This window comes from Anopheles coustani, chromosome 2 (genome assembly GCF_943734705.1).
Source record: "Anopheles coustani chromosome 2, idAnoCousDA_361_x.2, whole genome shotgun sequence".
NCBI lineage: Eukaryota > Metazoa > Arthropoda > Insecta > Diptera > Culicidae > Anopheles > Anopheles coustani.
In genome coordinates, this window is record NC_071289.1 from 16,140,257 (window position 1) to 16,159,714 (window position 19,458).

General features: G+C 45.3%; 5 protein-coding genes across 8 annotated transcripts; 3 read left to right on the top strand and 2 right to left on the bottom strand.

Moving 5' to 3' along the window:
• The first annotated feature begins 544 nt into the window (after nt 1-544).
• On the top strand, nt 545-8,757 carry LOC131263299 (myb-related protein A). 3 transcript variants are annotated; one of them, XM_058265475.1, is made up of 9 exons: nt 545-765; nt 911-2,987; nt 3,090-3,239; nt 4,708-5,631; nt 5,994-6,248; nt 6,416-6,651; nt 6,753-7,056; nt 7,160-7,318; nt 7,404-8,757. In XM_058265475.1, the coding sequence occupies exons 2-9, from the start codon at nt 2,898-2,900 to the stop codon at nt 7,530-7,532; spliced, it is 2,247 nt and encodes a 748-aa protein (XP_058121458.1). In that variant the 5' UTR covers nt 545-765; nt 911-2,897; the 3' UTR covers nt 7,533-8,757. The 3 variants fall into 3 exon arrangements, with proteins under 3 accessions (XP_058121458.1, XP_058121459.1, XP_058121457.1); XM_058265476.1 differs by having other exon boundaries at nt 2,700-2,987; XM_058265474.1 differs by having other exon boundaries at nt 545-2,987.
• Nucleotides 8,758-9,001: 244 nt separating this feature from the next.
• On the top strand, nt 9,002-11,455 carry LOC131265744 (nucleolar protein 10). The gene is made up of 4 exons (XM_058268050.1): nt 9,002-9,125; nt 9,198-10,324; nt 10,402-11,064; nt 11,133-11,455. The coding sequence occupies exons 1-4, from the start codon at nt 9,060-9,062 to the stop codon at nt 11,380-11,382; spliced, it is 2,106 nt and encodes a 701-aa protein (XP_058124033.1). The 5' UTR covers nt 9,002-9,059; the 3' UTR covers nt 11,383-11,455.
• LOC131265747 (deoxycytidylate deaminase) lies at nt 11,428-12,298 on the bottom strand. The gene has a single exon (XM_058268054.1). The coding sequence runs from the start codon at nt 12,158-12,160 to the stop codon at nt 11,549-11,551; it is 612 nt and encodes a 203-aa protein (XP_058124037.1). The 5' UTR covers nt 12,161-12,298; the 3' UTR covers nt 11,428-11,548.
• Nucleotides 12,299-12,334: 36 nt separating this feature from the next.
• Nucleotides 12,335-13,753, top strand: LOC131265746 (zinc finger protein 330 homolog). The gene is made up of 3 exons (XM_058268053.1): nt 12,335-12,655; nt 12,737-13,284; nt 13,352-13,753. Exons 1-3 carry the CDS (start codon nt 12,522-12,524, stop codon nt 13,588-13,590), a joined length of 921 nt encoding a protein of 306 aa, XP_058124036.1. The 5' UTR covers nt 12,335-12,521; the 3' UTR covers nt 13,591-13,753.
• On the bottom strand, nt 13,662-15,325 carry LOC131265745 (COP9 signalosome complex subunit 6). Of its 2 annotated transcripts, XM_058268052.1 has the most exons (5): nt 15,098-15,325; nt 14,715-15,001; nt 14,485-14,636; nt 14,055-14,414; nt 13,662-13,977 (listed from the first exon to the last, which is right to left on the bottom strand). In XM_058268052.1, the coding sequence occupies exons 1-5, from the start codon at nt 15,169-15,171 to the stop codon at nt 13,837-13,839; spliced, it is 1,014 nt and encodes a 337-aa protein (XP_058124035.1). In that variant the 5' UTR covers nt 15,172-15,325; the 3' UTR covers nt 13,662-13,836. The 2 variants fall into 2 exon arrangements, with proteins under 2 accessions (XP_058124035.1, XP_058124034.1); XM_058268051.1 differs by having other exon boundaries at nt 14,715-15,325.
• Nucleotides 15,326-19,458: the final 4,133 nt, after the last annotated feature.

The window sequence follows — 19,458 nt, forward strand, 5'->3', positions numbered from 1 at the left end:
AGGCAGGGAATTCGAACAACAATTTTCGAATCAGATGCGAGATTCGAACTCGATGCGAGTTTAGTTCTGATCCGATGATTATATCGAAGAATGATAAAAAAACCTAGACCTTTGAGAAATTTACCTTTCTGGAAATTAGACTCCATATTACTTTCTGAATTAAAAAAATTGAACAGAATTGATGCGTTAGCAAGCTATTCCATTTGCAATATGGTACCACATTTTCAGTAGTTTTACGAATGCATTGATCAAACTGAGAACCCCGTTTTTAACGCTCGTACATAAAAGCAACAGTGTTAGCCTTGTAAGTAGGATTCCATGTGCAATGATAAACCATATGAAGCAATAAAATAGTCTTTCATGCCGTGTATTGTGAATTATTCCGTTTTTTCAACCGGTTACTCAAATTCAAACCTACATTTTTCGATGGGTTCATTTTGAGCTTGGTGGGTTCAGAAAGATACGTACACCGCTTGCACTTTTCAGCTGTCAGAAAAATTGAATAGCGAAAACGGTCCGCAAACGCGTAACGACTAGGACGTTCCCTAGTATTCAATATTTTAAGCATTTATTTTTTATCTACCGTATTAGATTCTATCGGAAGTGTACTCATAGTCGATACGTGGACTCGGTCGAGAATGCAGCAGACCGCGCTAGATGTGCTGTAGATTGCACCCAAAATACGCCATTGCCATCAAAGGAAGCGGAATGGTGGCATCGCTGATTGCTTTCCCATCTGCCGATCTGCGTGAGGTGTAACTTGAGGTGTGTACCGTTCTTCGCTATTATACACCGGTAAAGCATTCCGTATCGCGCTCGGGGGATGAAACTGGTTACTGATACCGATGGGAAAGGTTAAGCATCAAGCTATTTCGTGATATATCCTGCTCCGTGTTTCTACTTTTGATAGTGAATGTTTACTTGTTCATGTCCCTCGTGCACCGCGTGCCATCTAGTCCAACTAGCGCATTGGAGTATATAGCTTAGAAATTGGATTGTTTACCTTCCGGAAGAGCAGTTAGGCGGCCCCAAACCGTTCGAATCGTTGTGGATTGCCATCATCGGCGAAGCCAGTGTTATTGTAGCAGGCTTGCGCAATTGTGCATTTTACCACATCCCGCGAAGGAGTGAAAGAGCACGAGCTAGTAGACATATCTGGTTTGATAAGCCCAAGGAAGACCGCTTAAAATCGCACTTGCCATCGGAAGTGCGTAATACTGGACGGCTTGAGCTACAAGTAGCACCATCCGGGAAATTGAAACCCCTGCCGAACGAGCGCACAAGGGGACAAACGTAAACAGTGCAGCAAGCGGACCAAAAGGCGCAGCGCAGCGAATGATTCTAAGACAACCCCCTGGGTTTGAATGAGGGGAACGATATTTTCATTCAACGTCCACCCGTTTGCACTGGTGAAGGCCGGATAAAAAGAAAAAAAAAACAGCCCAACTTTACCCGGCAGAACAAGGGACACAGCACAAACGGTGCGACCCTCTTCAGCTTTGAGCGTCGTTTTACCACACCGAATATAAAATCGGACCCCGGGACGACGATTCCCGTTTGCTTTTTGAATCGTGAAAAGTGCGCGGTGCAAAAAGTATTAACCAAAATCGGGAACCATACTTTGTTGTATGTTTACGTGATTGCGTCCGTGTATGAATGCGAAAGTGTCTCATCGCGCTAAAGGACATCCAGTAGTAGTCGGTGGGTACTAGTTGCTCCGATTGCTAACATTTGACGCGGAGGTGTTATGCATGCGCCAAGCACTTTCAAAAGTCGTGACTGCTTCACCGACATTCGTGTAATCGAGTTGTGAAGGACGATCGAGCGATTGGTGACGGAAAGTTAAGTAACACTCAGGAAATTGAAAAATCCTAGCAGGCATTATCTCCATACAGTGCACGTGTGTGAGTCTACTCCTGCGGCAAAAGGAGAGATAATCACCGAAGGAGTAAAAGCGATCGAGCACGAGCTGCACGTGCGAGCAGTAGGCGATCAAGTCGTCCTTTTTGTGTTCGAGTGTGCGTGAGCGGCACAAACGGGTGGAAGAGTAGAGAGCGAGAAAGAGGAAAGGATAGATAGCACCCTCGACGAGGAACAAGCGGACCCCGCATAGCCTAGTTCTGGTACAGTTTATATGTGTATGTGTGTGTTTGTGCCAGTGTAAAAGAACTAGGACGAAACGGGAAGAAGACAAGCGGGACGCAAAACAACAGGCGCAACATAAGGGACAGGCGCCCATAGGAAGTGGTGCAGACGGGGGCAAGGCAAGGGGTGAGGTGTATGCGCGCGCGGAAACAAAACATCTGCCGTGTGGTGGAAATAATAATTAAGCACACGGCATTATGATATTATATGTACGTACGTACGTATGCTAGCGCTGTCCCGCATGAAGTGTTACTAACGAAGAGCAGAAAGGAAGGAAGGATACGGAACCGACGTGTGCGGGAGGGTGAAAGCGTGTTGTGTTGCGTGGAGGACGAGCAAAGGGTCCCGGGGACAAGAACGCTAGGGGCGCATCTTCAAGCACCGTGCGCATAATCGACTACTTTGCGCGGCGCAGGGGGAAACACGTTCTCACTACGGTAGGGTGCTGAAATAGGGACGCCCTAGCGAGCGAGGACCCTCGCTCCGGAACTGGCACAAGGTAGCCCAGGGGTGTGCGTCGGGCAGCGGCGTTCACGACGTGTTCAATCTTGCAGCTCGCTTGTGTGTACAGAGCGTCATCGTGTACGTTTGCGTGTGTGTGTCTGTGTATGTACATGTGTTGTTGTTGACAAGCAAAGGACGAAAGTGCAGCCCTGAAAGTGTTTTGCGTTGGGTTAGAAAGTTGATTGAACTTTGCGCACATCCTCGAGGAAGACGTTTCTTTTGAATAGGAGATCGTAGCATAAAACAAAATGTACGCGACCATGGAGAGCTCGGAGGATGATAACTCCGATCACTCGCAGGGTGATAAGTCTAACAAATCCCGCTGGACCAAGCACGAGGTAAGAGACACGACATTAGGTGCAAAAGATCCTCGCTACATACACTTAACGTAAAAAACGTTTTCTTATCTTTACCTCCTTTCCACGCACACACACACTCAGGATGCCGCCCTCAAGCAGTTGGTCGAGCAGTACGGGGAACGGTGGGAAATTATCTCCAAACTGATGCGGGAGCGCAACGATGTTCAATGTCAGCAGCGATGGACGAAGGTGGTCAACCCGGATCTGATCAAAGGTCCTTGGACAAAGGAGGTTAGTGTGTTGTGTATGTGTGGGCTGCGAAAGCTTGCAAAAACTTTATACATCAGTTGGTAAAGGACATCAAATCTTAAAATATGATTCAACATTGGAGACCAATGGGTTGGGCTGTACCCGATATCGTACAAGAAATATAGTCGATCGGTACTAAATTAAAACAAATACAACAATCCATTTGTTCACGAATGATCTTCTCCGATCAATATCAAGGAAAACATAACATGTAAGGAACTTTTTATGTAAATTATCATTAGTATTGTAAAGCATGAACATGATTGAATAGGTCAGGTTTTATTTCTTCTTATACCCAATGGTTTTCCCCTATGGTTAATTTTTCTAGAAAATTCGATACTCACACGGAGGAAAGGTCCTAGCAGAGACATTATTCGAAACAACCAAGCGTAGAAAAACAATACGATCCTTCGCATCACAGCACAAGGGGGAGAAATTGCACAATAATAGAAATTTTCTTACAGCAACGCATTGCCATAACTCTTTCCCGCAGACGAGTTCTTTTCTTGGCACCCCTTCGAATATTTTCTTGTTTCATTCCTCCTTTCGTTGCGCGATCTTATTTTATTTGTTTCCGGTTGTCTTCTGCCTGTACCTTGGTGACTTGTGCCGTAAGCACAGGTTTTTAGATCGTCGATTAAGGTGTAGAAGAGTCTCGGTAATGTGTCCCCCTTTCGCCTTAGGAGACCCGTAGCCGGAAGCTGTTCGTTATAAAATGCGGGAGTGTACCGCGCGGCTGAAAATATGGTTTGTCACAGAAAACCACAAAAGCACAGAAACTTTTAACAAAGTCCTCAACCAGGGGAAAGGTATCCATGCATAAATGAGGGTACGCAGCGAGAACTTTCTTTTTAAATTTTCAAGTAGAATGGGCACCGAATTGTGACGATTTCGTGGCCAGAATCAAACCCAAACAACATTAGACTTATAAGACTAACATAAAAAAACGTCTTAAATCTTTACGCCAGGGTAGTCGAAGGTAACGAATTGGACCACATGACCAAACTTTTTTTAAATATGTACATTCGTGTTTGGCGCTACGAGAAAGAACAAGAAAATTAGCGGAAGTGGATCATTATTGTGAAGAACAAACGGAATGGAAGATTACTTTCGTCCGATCCTCCGACCATCCATAGAACGATCGTGGAAGCGATTATTTCTATCCTGTTTCCGATGACGCAGCGATAAAAAGCGTTCAAAATAGCCTGTACATGGGTTTCCTCGATCAGGGATCGGCAAAGTCTGGCCCGTCTGTGTACTTGAATTTCAGTCAAGTTCCCTTTCTTCGAGTGTTTTAGCTTTTTTTTACAACTTTACAAAGTTTGTTAACAAGACTACTCACTTAATATTCTTAAGATGATCGCTTTAGTTAGATAAAGAAATGGTAGAGCTAAAAGTAAAAAGTACTACAGTCATCTGTATGAAATTTCTTTCTTGGTAACTATTTTAGGAGGATGACAAAGTCGTGGCACTGGTTGAGAAATATGGTCCAAAAAAGTGGACCTTGATCGCACGCCATCTGCGCGGTCGTATCGGCAAGCAGTGTCGCGAGCGCTGGCACAACCACCTGAACCCGAACATCAAGAAGTCGGCATGGACCGAGGAAGAAGATCGAACGATCTACCAGGCGCACCAGAAGTGGGGCAACCAGTGGGCAAAGATAGCGAAGCTGCTGCCCGGCCGAACGGACAATGCGATCAAGAACCACTGGAACTCGACGATGCGCCGCAAGTACGAGGGCCCCGAAACAACGCGCCGGCGAGTGAAATCGTCCATCCCGCTGCCGCTCGTGCATCCACCAGCGTTACACCCACACAACTCGTCCGCACCGGCCGAGCTGACCGAGGGAAGTGGCGCGAGTCGCGACTCACACCACCAGCACGTGGCCAAGGAAAGCCTGCAGAACATCATTCGTAAGAATCGCAAGAAACCTTCGCTGGACGAGAATATGTTCGCCGAGGAGTACCCGATCGAAGAGGGTCACATCGAGGATAAGGTGGCCGTTTCGACCGAGCACGGTGACTTCCTGATCAGCCCCATCCCGCACCGGGAGAAGCAATACCTCATCGAGCCGGTGATGCCAACGAAGCAAAGTGCAAAGCTGCTTGCCGATAGTGTCGTCGGTGGCGACAGCAACAAATTGGTGGCATCGTTCGCGTTGAACAACAATAATAACAATAACACCATCGCGCACTCAACGGCACCGGGAGGTGGGTTTGGGTTGGCGGGGCAGCAATATTTGCCGGCCAATATCGATCTGCACGAGCTCATCAATGCATCCCGGAGTGACGAGACGAGTGGCGTGGGTTTGGAGAAAAAGTCCACACCGAACATCCTGCGAAGAAAACGGAAGCTGCTTGACGAAAACGATGCGGTAAGGACAGGTTTTTCTTCATTTTTTTGTCATCTTCATCTTGTAACTGAGAAGGTGCCCGCCGGTTTGGTGTATGATTTAGGATTTGTTATTATTTCGAACTATTCTCTTTCATTTTTTTCGATCATCAACAATCGTTGAATTTAATTGTAAAATTGGGTAGAATCAAATTCGTAACCGTTTCATTTTACCGAAAGTTCCGATCGAAACAATCTTCAATTTCCATGGATTGTTGCGATTTGAAAGATCATTTATTTTGACCCAAACGATGGACAAATGAATCCCATTCGCCAAAAATGAACGCTAGACTTATTCCTGTTTTGATCCGTTTTTTTAACCTAAACTCTCCTTCACTTAAATAGAACGAGCTTCGCAGTATGCAATCGGTCTATCCATCGGACAAGGACAGTGAGAACGTCCATGGTGGCAGCGATTCCCGTGCAGCGACCGGTGGCCCCCGAGGCGATGGTACCGAAAAAATGCACCTCCTTTCGCCGTCCATCACGCCGATCAAGCCGTTGCCGTTCTCGCCGAGCCAGTTCCTGAACTCGCCCAGCTTGAATTTGTCCTTCGATCAGCTTCCCGCCAGCACGCCCGTCAAACGAGCCGCAGTGAAAGTACGTGTTGCATTTAAAGTATTTATCTTTCTTTGACCAACACTCGTTTTTTTTGTTTATGTTCCTATAAGTTACTTTTTTTACTCAAAATATGTGTATGATTTGTTCATGCGAATTCCATTTTTCATTTATTGAATCATTTCAAACATTCGTTTTCGTGGCCACAGAATGACACTAGTCTCCTGAGCACACCAATCCCAGCAAAGGACAGTCAAATGGTGCAAGTTAAGAAGGAGGCACCATCACCATCGACCGAACCCCCGAAACCTGGCACCAACAATGAGGAGGATGGTAAAATCAAAACCCCACTGAAGGACGGTGCAAAGGGTTCGACCCTAGAGCCGCGCACTCCAACGCCATTCAAGAACGCCATGGCCGAGCTCGGAAAACGGCGCTCGGAAGTGTGAGTGTTGGATCTTTCTTTTTTGTTAATGGGCTTCATGTGTTTATCGACAACGACATTTGATTTGTCATTTCTTTTTTCTCTTCCCTTTAACATAACAGTTATGTGCCACCAAGTCCTGCTGGGCTTGGAGAGGATATTGCCGAAATTATGAACCAGGAGCAGGCGAAGGAAAATTCTGCCGATTCGTCGTTGGCCGGTAGCGATACGTCCACCGGTAACAAGACCCAGGCCACCAATGGATCCCAGGAGGAGAACAAAGAATTGGCGAAGGACAACACAACCAATACTAAAGTTCGCCCGAAACCCGTGTCGCCATCTGCACTCGAGAAGAGAATGCGGTCAACCTCCACCCATGTTAACAAGTGGAACAATTCAGAGATGAGTTTGTTTACGGAAACACCGGTGTGTAAAACATTGTGATGTTTTTTTTTTCATTATTTATAATATGCGTAACATTTATTCTTCATTCTTTTCTCTTTCGTAATTCTATTCTCGGTGATTACAGAGTAAATCGCTTATGTCTGATTCTGGCGATACCCTTTCACCGTCATTTCGAGATCCGATAAGGGAGGCGGAAATGCTGCTGGAAGCGAACGAGGACATAAAGGATACAATTTCAAACAGCTCCTCGAAGCAATCCAATCCGGCTAATAGCACCACCGTGGTAAGTGCACACATTTTCGCGTACAAGTGGGAGGAAAACATGTGTCTCCTTAACTTAATCCTCATTCTTGTTCTTCCACCAACAGCCGATCGATTTGAAGTGGGAAAAGTACGCCTGTGGCAAAACGCGCGACCACATACAGTTGTCCCACCAGGCACATAACATCCTCAGCAAAAAATCGCTTCAGCCGAGATCGTTGAACTTTTACAAGTAAGAGTGATGCTGAGCCGAGGCAAACGGGAGAACCTCTTTTGCGCTCCTAGGCTCGCAGAAAGCAATCGTAGCTGCAATTTGAATTTGTATCAAAATATGATTTAAGGTTACAAAGTACCCCTTTGCAAAGTTTCGCATATTCGCATGCATACAGAATGGAGGCTTGATTGTCGCTTCAAATTTGGATTATATGTTCAGTGTTTGGTTGGTTTTAAAATTAAGCATAAGCAGACGACGCACTACCATACAGTGGGGCGATAAGCAAAGAATTCAAGAGTTTTTTCCCCCGACAAAGTGTGAGGAGTGTGTTTATGTGGCGTCTTATATTAACTCTTTACCTTAGAGTTTATATAAAGACGAAAGAATAGGTTTTAAGAAGACGTAACTAAACTAACCAAAAACCTCATCATAGTTTTAAACCTACCAACATTTCCAGCAAGAGTGTTAGTACGGTTGAATGAACCGGTCAAGTCAGATGGTAGGTAAGCGTACTAGAAAGGCACATAAAATATTCATCGTTATATATTTTCCAATGTCATTTAAAACATGCCTAACTTTTCTTTGCGGTTCCGTATAGGTTCCTTTTAACAGTCAAGAATCTATTAAAATCTACAGTAGGCTTTATAGAGCAGACAGAAGTCCATAAAGGACAAGGGTCAGATTTCCGGTTCACATAAACGGACGTAGAAAAAGATTTTAAGAACTAAAAATTTATTGTATTTCATTTTAGATGTATACGCATATTTTGTTAGATTTTTTTTTTGTAAGCTCGTTTTTGGTTATTTATGTCTTACTTTACACACTTTTGGACTTCTTTTTTTCTGTTTCTTTCAAAAAGCTTGAAACAATAGAGACCACTTGAGCAAAGCTATGTAAATTGTGCGCCCTGGAAAATTGTGCGCTAATTAAAATTATAATTTTTAAAATTTTTAAGCACATGCCCAATGTTACGCATATTTTTTTTAATTGTAAAACGGTGTTGTAGGGAAACGCTTCATGTCAGGAAGCAGTAAATCTATAAGCACGAGATAGGGTATCGAAGCGTGGGGCATAATTTGTAAGTTCAAATACAAAAAGATTTATTCTTCTATGGAAATACATTAAAGACCCTCATTTTGGGCGTAGTTCTTACCACCTTAAAGTGCACAAACATGGGACATAAATATGTCGTTCATTATACATACAACAATGTAGCAATAAAGATGGTATTGGTTCATATAAATGAATATTCGGCTATTGTTTTCTGCAAGATCCACCAGAGTTTCTTTTATTCAGCGGAAAGAATATTTTTCTATCTCAATTCTTCCATTTTTCTCTACACAGTTGATCAAAATCTCAGTTCATTTGCTACTCATGCATATTTTTTCCATACCTTGCAATACAAGCTATCTTCATATATATGAACCTTGGTTGTCATGGAGGATAGTTGACATGTTTACAACGTGCTTCATCGTTTTATATCGTGCATCACGCATGTAGTCGGTGTTCTCTGTTGTTGGCGCAGAAATAACCAAATCAATGTCCGAAAATGCTCGTGACCGATATAAACAACGTTAAAATTTACAACCTCAGCGGTGGCAAGTCCGTCCCAGAAGTAAGTACAATGCCCCACCATGTCGAAGTGTGATACACTTGTCTAATGTCCACGTTATTGCTCGATTTGTAGTGGCTATCAAATAGGAAACAAAAAAATGCCTCAAAGAAACACGCGGACAACGACCGGCGTATCGAGCTGATCCAAGACTTCGATATGCCCGGTGTGGCGTCCTGCATTGCGGTCTCCCCAGATGGGCAGTACATCTTGGCCACCGGAACATACAAACCGCGCGTCAAGTGCTTCGAAGTTTGCAATTTGTCGCAGAAGTTCGAGCGCTGCTTCGATTCGGAGGTGGAAAAGTTTGCCATTCTCTCCGATGACTACGGCAAGGTGGTCTTCCTGCATGCGGACCGATACGTAGAGATACATGCTGCCCACGGTCGACATTATCGGTTGCGTGTGCCTTGTTTCGGACGAGACCTGGTGTACCACAAGCCGTCATGCGATTTGCTGGTTGTCGGAGCATCGCCCGACATTTACAGGTTAAATCTGGAGCGGGGCCAGTTTCTGCTACCCTACACGAACTCCTCGGCTAGCGCAATCGACTCCATCACCGTGAACCCTGAGCATCAACTGATCTGCGCGGGCACTCAGGAAGGTACACTGGAAGCGTGGGACCATCGGGATAGGAGTTGCGTTGGCACGTTGGATGTGGCGGCTGGTTTACAAAATACGAAAGAGGTAGCATCAGTGACGGCGCTCGAGTTCAAGAACGGGCTCACCATAGCGGCCGGAACGTCAACCGGACACGTCTTGCTGTACGACATTCGAGCTCGAAATCCGCTCGCTGTGAAGGATCATCTAAACCAGTTGCCGATAAAAAAGATACGATTCCAGCCGGAACAAAAGTCCGTCTACTCGCTCGATAGTGCTATGCTGAAGATTTGGGACGAAACGACCCTCAAGCAGAAGGCTTGCATCGAGGCCGTTAGCAATTTCAACGACTTTGCGCACTATCCGGGCAGTGGGTTGTTTCTGTTCGCCCAAGAGGACACCAAGATGCTACCGTATTACGTCCCCATCGAAGGGCCAGCACCCAAGTGGTGTTCATTCTTGGACAATCTGGTGGAGGAAATGGATTCGGAAGCGGTCCAGAATGTGTACGATGACTACAAGTTCATCACCAAGCAGGAGCTTGCAGAACTTAAGCTGGACCATTTGGAGGGAACCCGAATGCTGCGTGCCTACATGCATGGGTATGTTTTCAACGTGAATTCCTTTCACTTGTGGTTTGTTGGCTCTATTAATTCGGGTTTTGTGTCAATTTTTGTAGCTTCTTCATCGACATTCGACTTTACAACAAAGCGAAATCCGTCTCGGAGACGTTTGTCTTTGATGGGTTCCGCAAGGAGAAAATTCGCAAGCATATTGAAGCGGCTCGTCCTGCTCGTATCCAGCTGAAGACGGCCCTACCGGAGGTAAACAAGGAGCTAGCTCAGCAGCTGATGGAAGAGGAGCATATGAGCAACGCCAAGCGAAGTGCAATTGCGAAGGGTGTGCTCAGTGACGAACGCTTCAAAACCATGTTCGAGAATCCGGACTTTGAGATCGACAAGGAGGCGAACGAGTATCGTATCCTGAGTATGGTACTGAAGCGTGTGGAGCGTGATAAAGCTCGACGAAAGGAAAACGTGGTCCTAGAAGGGCCCGGAGATGACGATGAAAAGCAACAGAGCACCGATGATGATCTGTACAGTGAGAAGAGTGAGAGTGAATCGGAGGACGAGAAAAAAGAATCGGACGAAGAAATCGATAATGTAGAGCCGCCGGTTAGTAGCAAGAACGGTGGTAGTAAAAAGGTAACTAGCGAAAGTTTTGTGCGGAAACCATCGGCGCCCCCAATGCAGCAGGATGATAAAAGCAATGGAGAGTTCTCGTTGTCGGTAGAGGAAGGGGCCAACTTTAACATCATGCAACCATCGAGGCAAATTCAATCGTATGTATACTAATGGATGTACTTTTCCTCACGAAAACATTAACGTAATAACATCTTTTCTTTTGCAGTGTGTCACTTGGCAAACGGGTGACCAAACTGGAGCATAATACGACAAGCGTCCAGTTCGACAATGGCATTGGCAGACGGGAAATAACCTTTACGTTGCCCGACCGAAAGAAGGGTAACAAAACTGATCAGGAACGGGACCGTTCGCGCCAACAGATGCTGAAAAAGCACAAAGAAGAACGGCGCCAGGTCATCCGTTCGGCGAAGGGAGTCATCAAAAAGATGGTGACGAAAAAACCTTATGGTCGTTAAGAATTGCGGACGTGTTAGTAGGAATAAAAACTACATATATTTAATTTCGATAGTACCAGGTGTTTTATTGCCAAAAAAAAAACTGTGTGCTGTTTCAGTGTCACAATAAATAAGGTGGATTGGTCAATCCGGGTGATGTAGCATTTTAAAGAGAACTTAGCCAAATTCAAATGCCCCCACCATGCCCATTCCTCGTCACGTCACCCTTCTGTGGGGTTGCCGGTAGTTGATTCAAGCTGTCCCAGTCGATCTCCGTAAAATCAATCACTATCCGACTATGCCGGGGTTTGTACTGGGTGTACTTTACTCCGGCGGCATCGAACATTCTTTTCGCAGCGATCGTGTGATCTTTGTGGGCATGCTTATCGCTCATGTACACCACCTCTCGGATGGCGGACTGTATGATTATTTTGGCACACTCGTTGCACGGAAATAGGGCCACGTACATGGTGCAGTTCTTTACGTCGCTGCTGTTTTTGTTGAGAATTGCGTTCACCTCGGCGTGGCATACGTACAGGTACTTCGTTTCAAGCGGATCGGTCGATGATTTTGACCATGGGAATTCATCATCACTGCAGCCAGTGGGAAACCCATTGTAGCCTATGCCAACGACACGTTTGTCCTCGTTGACGATGCAGGCACCGACCTGGGTCGAGGGATCTTTGCTTCGCTTTGCAGCCAAAAAAGCCATCGCCATGAAATACTCCGTCCAGTCGATTGTGTCTCTGCGTTTTTCGCCACCCAGCTGAAAAGTTTCTGATCTCGTGCTATTGGCCATTTTTCGACCGTAACTACAACAAACTTTTATAAAAATTACAGAATCACAATTAGGTCAAATGAAACAAAATAAACATGTGAAACCTTGCGCCGGAAGAGTTTTAATTCCCCGCCAATATTTCTGTCTTCCGTTTTTGACGGTACAAAACGTCACTTGTTTTAGTGACATTTGCGACAACCATCAACAGGCGTTGTTGGTGTTGCTGTTTTTGCCATTACCTTTCCACACAGTTGCTTCCTCTTTGGTTGCATCGATTGGATAATGGTGGTGCAGCACTGATTTGCACAAAAAAGATCGGGCATCCCGTTCGATTTCTGCCCGTTTCGAAGAACAGCCCTCTGCCCCTAGGGCTCAGCTCAAGATGCCGAAGAAAAAGACGGGTCAACGGAAGAAGGCAGAGAAGCAGAAGCTGCGCCAGAAGGAGATCCGGAACCGCGAGTCGCAGCTACCGGAGCAACCGTGCAATGTTGCTATGGATTGCGAGAAATGTGGCAAGTACGTATCGTAGCAGCTAAAAGGGTAAATAAGCCTTTCCAGGTTTAATCTGTTCTTGTACTTTCGTTCCCATCACAATAGGAAGCAGAAATCTCGCGCATTCTGTTATTTCTGTCAGAGTGTCCAACGGCTGCCGATCTGTGCACAGTGCGGCAAGCAGAAGTGCATGCTGAAGACGGGCGACTGTGTGGTGAAGCATCCGGGCGTATTTACCACCGGGCTGCAGATGGTTGGTGCCATCTGTGATCACTGCGAGGCGTGGATCTGCCATGGCCGAAAGTGTTTGCAGTCGCATGCCTGCGTATGTCCACTGATGGATGCAGTTTGCATCGAGTGCGAGCGAGGCGTTTGGGATCACGGGGGGCGTATGTATAAGTGCAGCTTCTGCAATAACTTCCTGTGCGAGGACGATCAGTTCGAACATCAGGCTTCGTGTCAGGTGCTGGAGTCAGAATCGTACAAGTGCCAGTCGTGCAACAAGTTGGGCCAGTACTCGTGCCTACGCTGCAAGACCTGCTACTGTGATGATCATATCCGCCGGAAAGGGTTTAAGTACGAGAAGAATAAGCCGATTCCGTGCCCCAAGTGCAACTACGAGACGAGTCAAACGAAGGACCTCAGCATGTCGGGTAAGTTATCGTTAGAACAAAGCGCAAAAATGGTGCTCTGTAACATAATTTGCTTTTGTCATTTTAGTTCGTAGCCACAAGTATGGTCGCAAGCGCCTGGATGACGAAGGAGAAGATGAGGATTACGTGTACGACGATGAATACACGGCTTACCGCAGTAGGCACGACGATCAGTACAACGAAGATTCGGATAGCTCCTCCGACGATGATTACGATGATGATGACGACGACGATGATGATGATGAGGAGGACGACGATGAAGAAGGCGAAGATAAAGCCGCTGGTGCGTCGGTGACGAGGAAGTAGGAGCCCGTCGAGATCCCGAGCCTGAGGTTTTCTTTCCTTTCAAGACCCAACTACGATCTGCAAAGAGTGGCTTTAAACTCAAAAAGTTTTTATTTAACCACGCTGCGATCACTGTTCGCGTTCAGTTTTGGGAGCAAGTTTGTAATAAAACGAAAGATTGAAGGGAACATAAAAACAGTTGGGTAATTCAAGACAGTAGAGTGTGATAGACGAGAAAGGTCCGTTGCTGTTGATCGGCGGGATAGCTTAGAAGAAAATACCCCGCAAACGTCGGCCCATTCCTTGGCGATCGTACAGGACGTTGAACTTATTCACCAACTGGTTCATGTCGTTCGAAACTTTTGTCAGTGCCCCAAGGTAAGTGATCAGTCCGACATCGTTCGATTGCTGAAAGTTGTAAGGAACACGAAAAAAAGGAGCGTTATATTTGTTTAACTCATTTTATCACTAACCAGTTCTCTTACCGTGTAAAACTCCTCCTTAAACGACGGATTCTGTACGACGGGTAAGCGGCGGCTCAGGGAGTAGGCCATACGCAATATTTCCTGGTTCGGTTCAAGCTGTCCACTTTCAACGGCCTTCATGTACGCCAACACGATCTTTACTCGTGAATTTAGCATCTTAATCGCACTGTACTGGGCTAGCAAATGTTCGGCTACGGTGGAGTTTTCGTCCGAATCGTTCGTCGACATGCGAGCCACATGGTCGACGCCGATGCGTTCCGCTTCCTCCGTCGCGAGTGTGTAGCTGAGCGGCACAAACAGCATCATAGCTTCACCCTGCACTATGTCGATCACAGACTCGTACAGTGAAATTGGCAGTTGCTGCAAAAGAAGAAAACAAGCTAACATGCAGTGTGGGGAGCGGTAGATCATAGCAAAGATGGTTACTTACGTTCATATTCCTACTAATCGGGTCTAAAAGGAGCATAATAGGACATTCGTTGATTTCACATATCTGCTTATGAATGCTGATATGTTTTTCCGTCGGACGTGCATCGGTGGTATACCATCCAAGAAAATCTAGATCACTGAAAACCTGCTTGTCTGTACGCGCAAAGAGAGGAAAGGCAAAAGTAAATCAGGCAAATGACCAGGGCACCGCAACAATATTAGCGAACTTACATTGTTCTTCCTTAACGCGGTAGTAGTCCTTCATGATAATCACATCGTCGTCGAGTGTGTGATACTTGAGCTCAAACGAATTCATCACCTCAATATTGCGCCCCTTTTGCTTACCGATGAGCGCCCCTAAAGCCAGCGGTTTGTTTCCGCTCTGCGCCCGAGTGCGCGTCCAGTGGTCGGAAATATTCATGATAACTAGTGGATGCAGTGAGCATGTTACCGACGGCACCGTGGCACTGCTGGCCATCACATTTTTGCCTTCATGAGCAGGTTTGCCCCCCAGGCCACTGTTCCCAGCGACAGCCGGCACGGCCGATGGTGTCGGAGATGCGGATGCTTTTGATGTTGATGGGGCCACCGTTGGTACCGCAGCCAATGTTGACGATGAGGATGTGCTAGCGGTTGCCGACACTCCATCACTATCGACATCCATCTTTTCTTCGGCGGGTTGACTCATTTCGTGGCGGAACTAGTTGTGCCGATCAAGTTGAATTACTGCCCTCGGCCGGTATGCGTTTCGCGAACGATTCTTTCTGTAGATTTCGTGATGATGTTTTCAGTAGTTTGATGGCGAAACGATAACTGCAAATAGGCTTCGGAAAGCACCTTGTTTTGATCCTTTGTTTGACAGCACAAGGTTTATATAGAGCGGCTAAAGATGTAGAGCTGTCAAAAACTGGTCGCACTATGGATTTCCTAGTGGAATCCCAGAGATTACAAAAAATAATTAAACCATTATTGAAAGGAAAACAACTAAAAAAACCAAACTCCTGAATTTTAGTAAAACTCGCCACTGTTCGAACTCGGCTATTAAAACGATAAACACTTCACAATGGTGCTATGAGGTACGTGTTGTTAGCTACGCACTTTTTGCCAAGGCAGTATCCATCCGGATGGTCGACCGGAAAATCCTTTGTGAAAGATTGCAACCGATGCCGGCGCTTTTTTCATTTGTGGACCTGCTCCGATAATCCAGATGAATAATTAATGGTTGATGCGAAGCACAAGTGTAAACAAACGATGGTGTAGCATTAGCGACCGGATTATGTGACTGTGGAGACGTTGCAGTTCAAACCTTGCCACATGCATTGGGATGCGAAGCAGCTAAAAGTGCATCTGCGAGCCGAGCATCATGAGGTGAGTTCTGTTTATTTCCGCCCGTAATCCTTTTGTCCACAAAGAATCGGTCCTTCGAGCGTGTTGGCAAAAAGGCACCATTTCATCTTCTACCCGCCAACAGCGAATCAAAAGCGGGTGCTTATAATCAACAAGCGAAAGTGGTCCCGGAAAGGACGAGAGTATTGATGGCAACAATGAAGTGGCGCACTCCACTGCACACGCGGGGATTGTGCAGCAAGTGTGCGGAGATATTTCACGGATTATCATCGTCATTACCATGGGACACCCATGCTTGAGCACGGTGAATATTTACGGGATTGATGTTTACTATTCGGAAAAGGATTTCGACGGTACCATTTGGTTGCAATAGTCGGTTTTACTGCTGAACGATCGAAATGACAAATTACTTTTCATCCTCATAGCTCAACGGTCTATTCGGGTCCTGCTGATCTTGAATTATTCAAATCCCTTCGTGGTGATATATCGGGCCACATTTTGAGCAGGGGTGCGAATAGACCAAAACAATTTATTGCGGTTTGTTGGTGGTTGATAAGTATCAGGCTGGTGGCGCGGAGGTATATTAATAAGGATAAACTTGCAATATGTTGCAGCCTACATTTTGTCTATTAAGGCATGATAAGTCAATTGCAGATTAGCGGCAGCTGCAACATATTGTATGGATGGTTTTTTGGTAAAAGTTTTGGGTTATTTGGTTGTATTCAGAACGTTAGTATTAGATTATTTGTGGTACGAATGTTTTTTTCTCATATCAAAATAAATGATTATTCGTTTGACATAATGTTGTTTCTCTGTTTGCTGGAAAAACAATGAAATATATATTTTTTTTTTAATTTTAGAGATTTTGACCTGTTCGGTTATCTCTCCGAACAATGAAATATCTTTCATCAAAATATTATAATCTCAAATCTTATTAAGTTTTTTACTACATACATTTCCTATGTGCTCTTCTAAGCTTTCAATGCCTTTAAAAATTAACAATTAATGTATTTTTAATACAATTATGTAAGTTTACAAGGTTAGTTCAATCTGCAATCTCCATAACTCCGTAGCATGTTTTCTATAATAGAGAGACATAGGACATCAAAGATGTCACTGAAACCGGCAGGAGTGTTCAAGGATTAGGTGAATAACCGAGATAAAAAAGAAGGCCCAGAAAACCGAAAGCAACCACAGGGCGGAAGACCCTGTCGATAATGGCGTAATCCGTATCCGCATTGAGCTGAACTGAGGCACGGCGATAGGAAAAATATTTTGATCTGCAGTCGAGCGTTTAATTGAAGTGTAATTTAAATAACAATCAAGTTTTACGCTCACGTTGCACTCCCGCCTCTCAATCGACAGGGGCATTGGATGATACCAAAGGAGGGATTATAGAATTATTTGGAAAAGGGTCGTCAGGATGATATTGGTCGTGGAAGCAATAGTCACCACGGGGTTCGCGGAGCACCCAAACGGACCGTTTCCTTGACAAACGTTGCTTGCTTCCGTCAACTTTCGGGCTATGGTTGCGGGTTTGCGTCATTATCCCGGTGTTATTTAGCTCCACTCCATTCGCAGTCGGTGGTCGGTCGGTTTCACTTAATCCGAATCGACCACGGATAGTAGCAAGCACCGGTGGATTCGTCTTTTGTCCATCTATCGCGACGTCTGACAGTGGGTTCTGGTGAGATTTGATTGTTCGCTGCAGGGTGCATTTGCATGCACGATATGCAATAATCTTTACTCCGAGCTATTGTTCTCCACTTTGAACCTTCGTGAAAATATTGTGTTGGAGAGCAATCATGTTGTAATATCACCCTATACTAGATGCTTGTATTTTTATTCGACTTTGCTCAAAAACTGCTAGGTTTCATTCTTAGCTTGTTTTCATAACGACAATGAGTGAAAGTGAAAAGTAGGCAATGGAACAATAAAAAAAACTCCGTTTGACAGATTTAAACGTGCTGAAAATGGGTTCTTCGAACGAAGATGGTGTCGTTTCCGCTCTGGAGTTAAAAAATCAACTAAAGGCATCGTTTGGATGTGCTGGAAAAGGATCTATGAATATAGCGGAGTTATACAAACTGTTGGAAAACTTCATCGCTATCTATGCACGTTATGAAGACGACCGGAAGGACAAAGGTATTGCTTCGGATTTTTCATATCCATGTTCCAAGAGGACCGCTTCCGAACAATATTCCAGTTCATCATCAATTGAAAAGACAAACAAGCAGTCTGAAGATTCGTTGAGTGGGAAAACTGAAACCGAGGGAACTAGATTTCTAGAGTGTAGTAAAAACACATCGTGTGACGAAATTTCTGCAGATATCAAGGATATTGAGCTTCCTACATCCCACATCTCGAAGGAAGATGTTGAAAGAATTGATAAACGATTTCACGATGAGGACTCATCTGGTAAAGGCCAAGAACGGGAAATGTCACCGAGAAATGATAAAATTGAGTCTTCCAAAAGAGTGGATGCTGGCCCACGTATCAGTATTCCTAGCAGCTCAACGAGTACATCACAACGAAGCTCAGATTTTAACGTGAAATCAACTTCTTCGATGTCGACAAGTTCCTCCTTACGAAAGTGTAACGAAGAGTACTGTGGTGATACGGAAACAATAAAACACATAGAAACAAGTGTGAATCAAAATGTAGACAACCCAGTTTCTGATCATACTCTGGATGGTTCCCAGAAGAATGACTGCTCAAAGAAACTCAACTTACCTCTTGAAACAACTGAAATTTCACCTAAAGACGGTTTTCGCTATTCACTGCCTGATTTGGTTGCAATAATGGAAGGCTGCAAAAAACACTTAGAAACCGTCAAACTGGAAGTGCTTGCATTGAAGATACGCTGCCAAAACCAATATGATGACACTCTGAAGCTAGCCGGCGCTTTGGATGACCTTGCGAAGCGTTTTCGTGACCAAGAACCAAAGGTTAGTAAACTCGAAAAGGATATGCACTGCCTTGGAATGCTCGTTTCCGATTACGAGTGGAACTTCTCCAGCATAAAGAAAGGGATCGATCGAAACGACGCCAAAGCAAAAGATTTTGAGAGACTGCTTCAGCGGAGTGATAAAGCACTGAACGTCATCAGCGGCGAGTTGCGAACCGTCTCCGACAAAATGAACTATCTATCAAATGAAAAAGCGGATAAATTAGTCGTTCAGATGGGGCTGGATCATCGAGCGTTAATAACGGATCTTCTCAAGCACGTCACGTACGAAGAATTCAACAGTGGCTTTCGCGAGTTGACCAACTTCGTAACCCAGGTGCGGGAAGAGCAGTACGCGCTGGAGGAAACCATGAAAACGGTCCAATACGAGCTGGTGAAAGGGTTGGAAGCGAAAGCGTCCACCCAGGACGTCTGCCAGATACGGAATCAACTGGTCGGTGCACTTGGCCGTTGGCAGAAGGCCCAGTCATCGGCGATAGGCGACTCGACGACCCAGCTGGTCCGAGGAAACTTCCGCTCGGCGGCGGTGACCTTACCCGGTTCGATGAGTCAAAACTCAGCTTCCACCACGTGTCTTACATGTGGCGTACAGACTATACTAGAGGGAGATAACAGTGTCGTCCCGGTGGGGGTGAAGCTCATTCCTGCATGGAAGGTTAA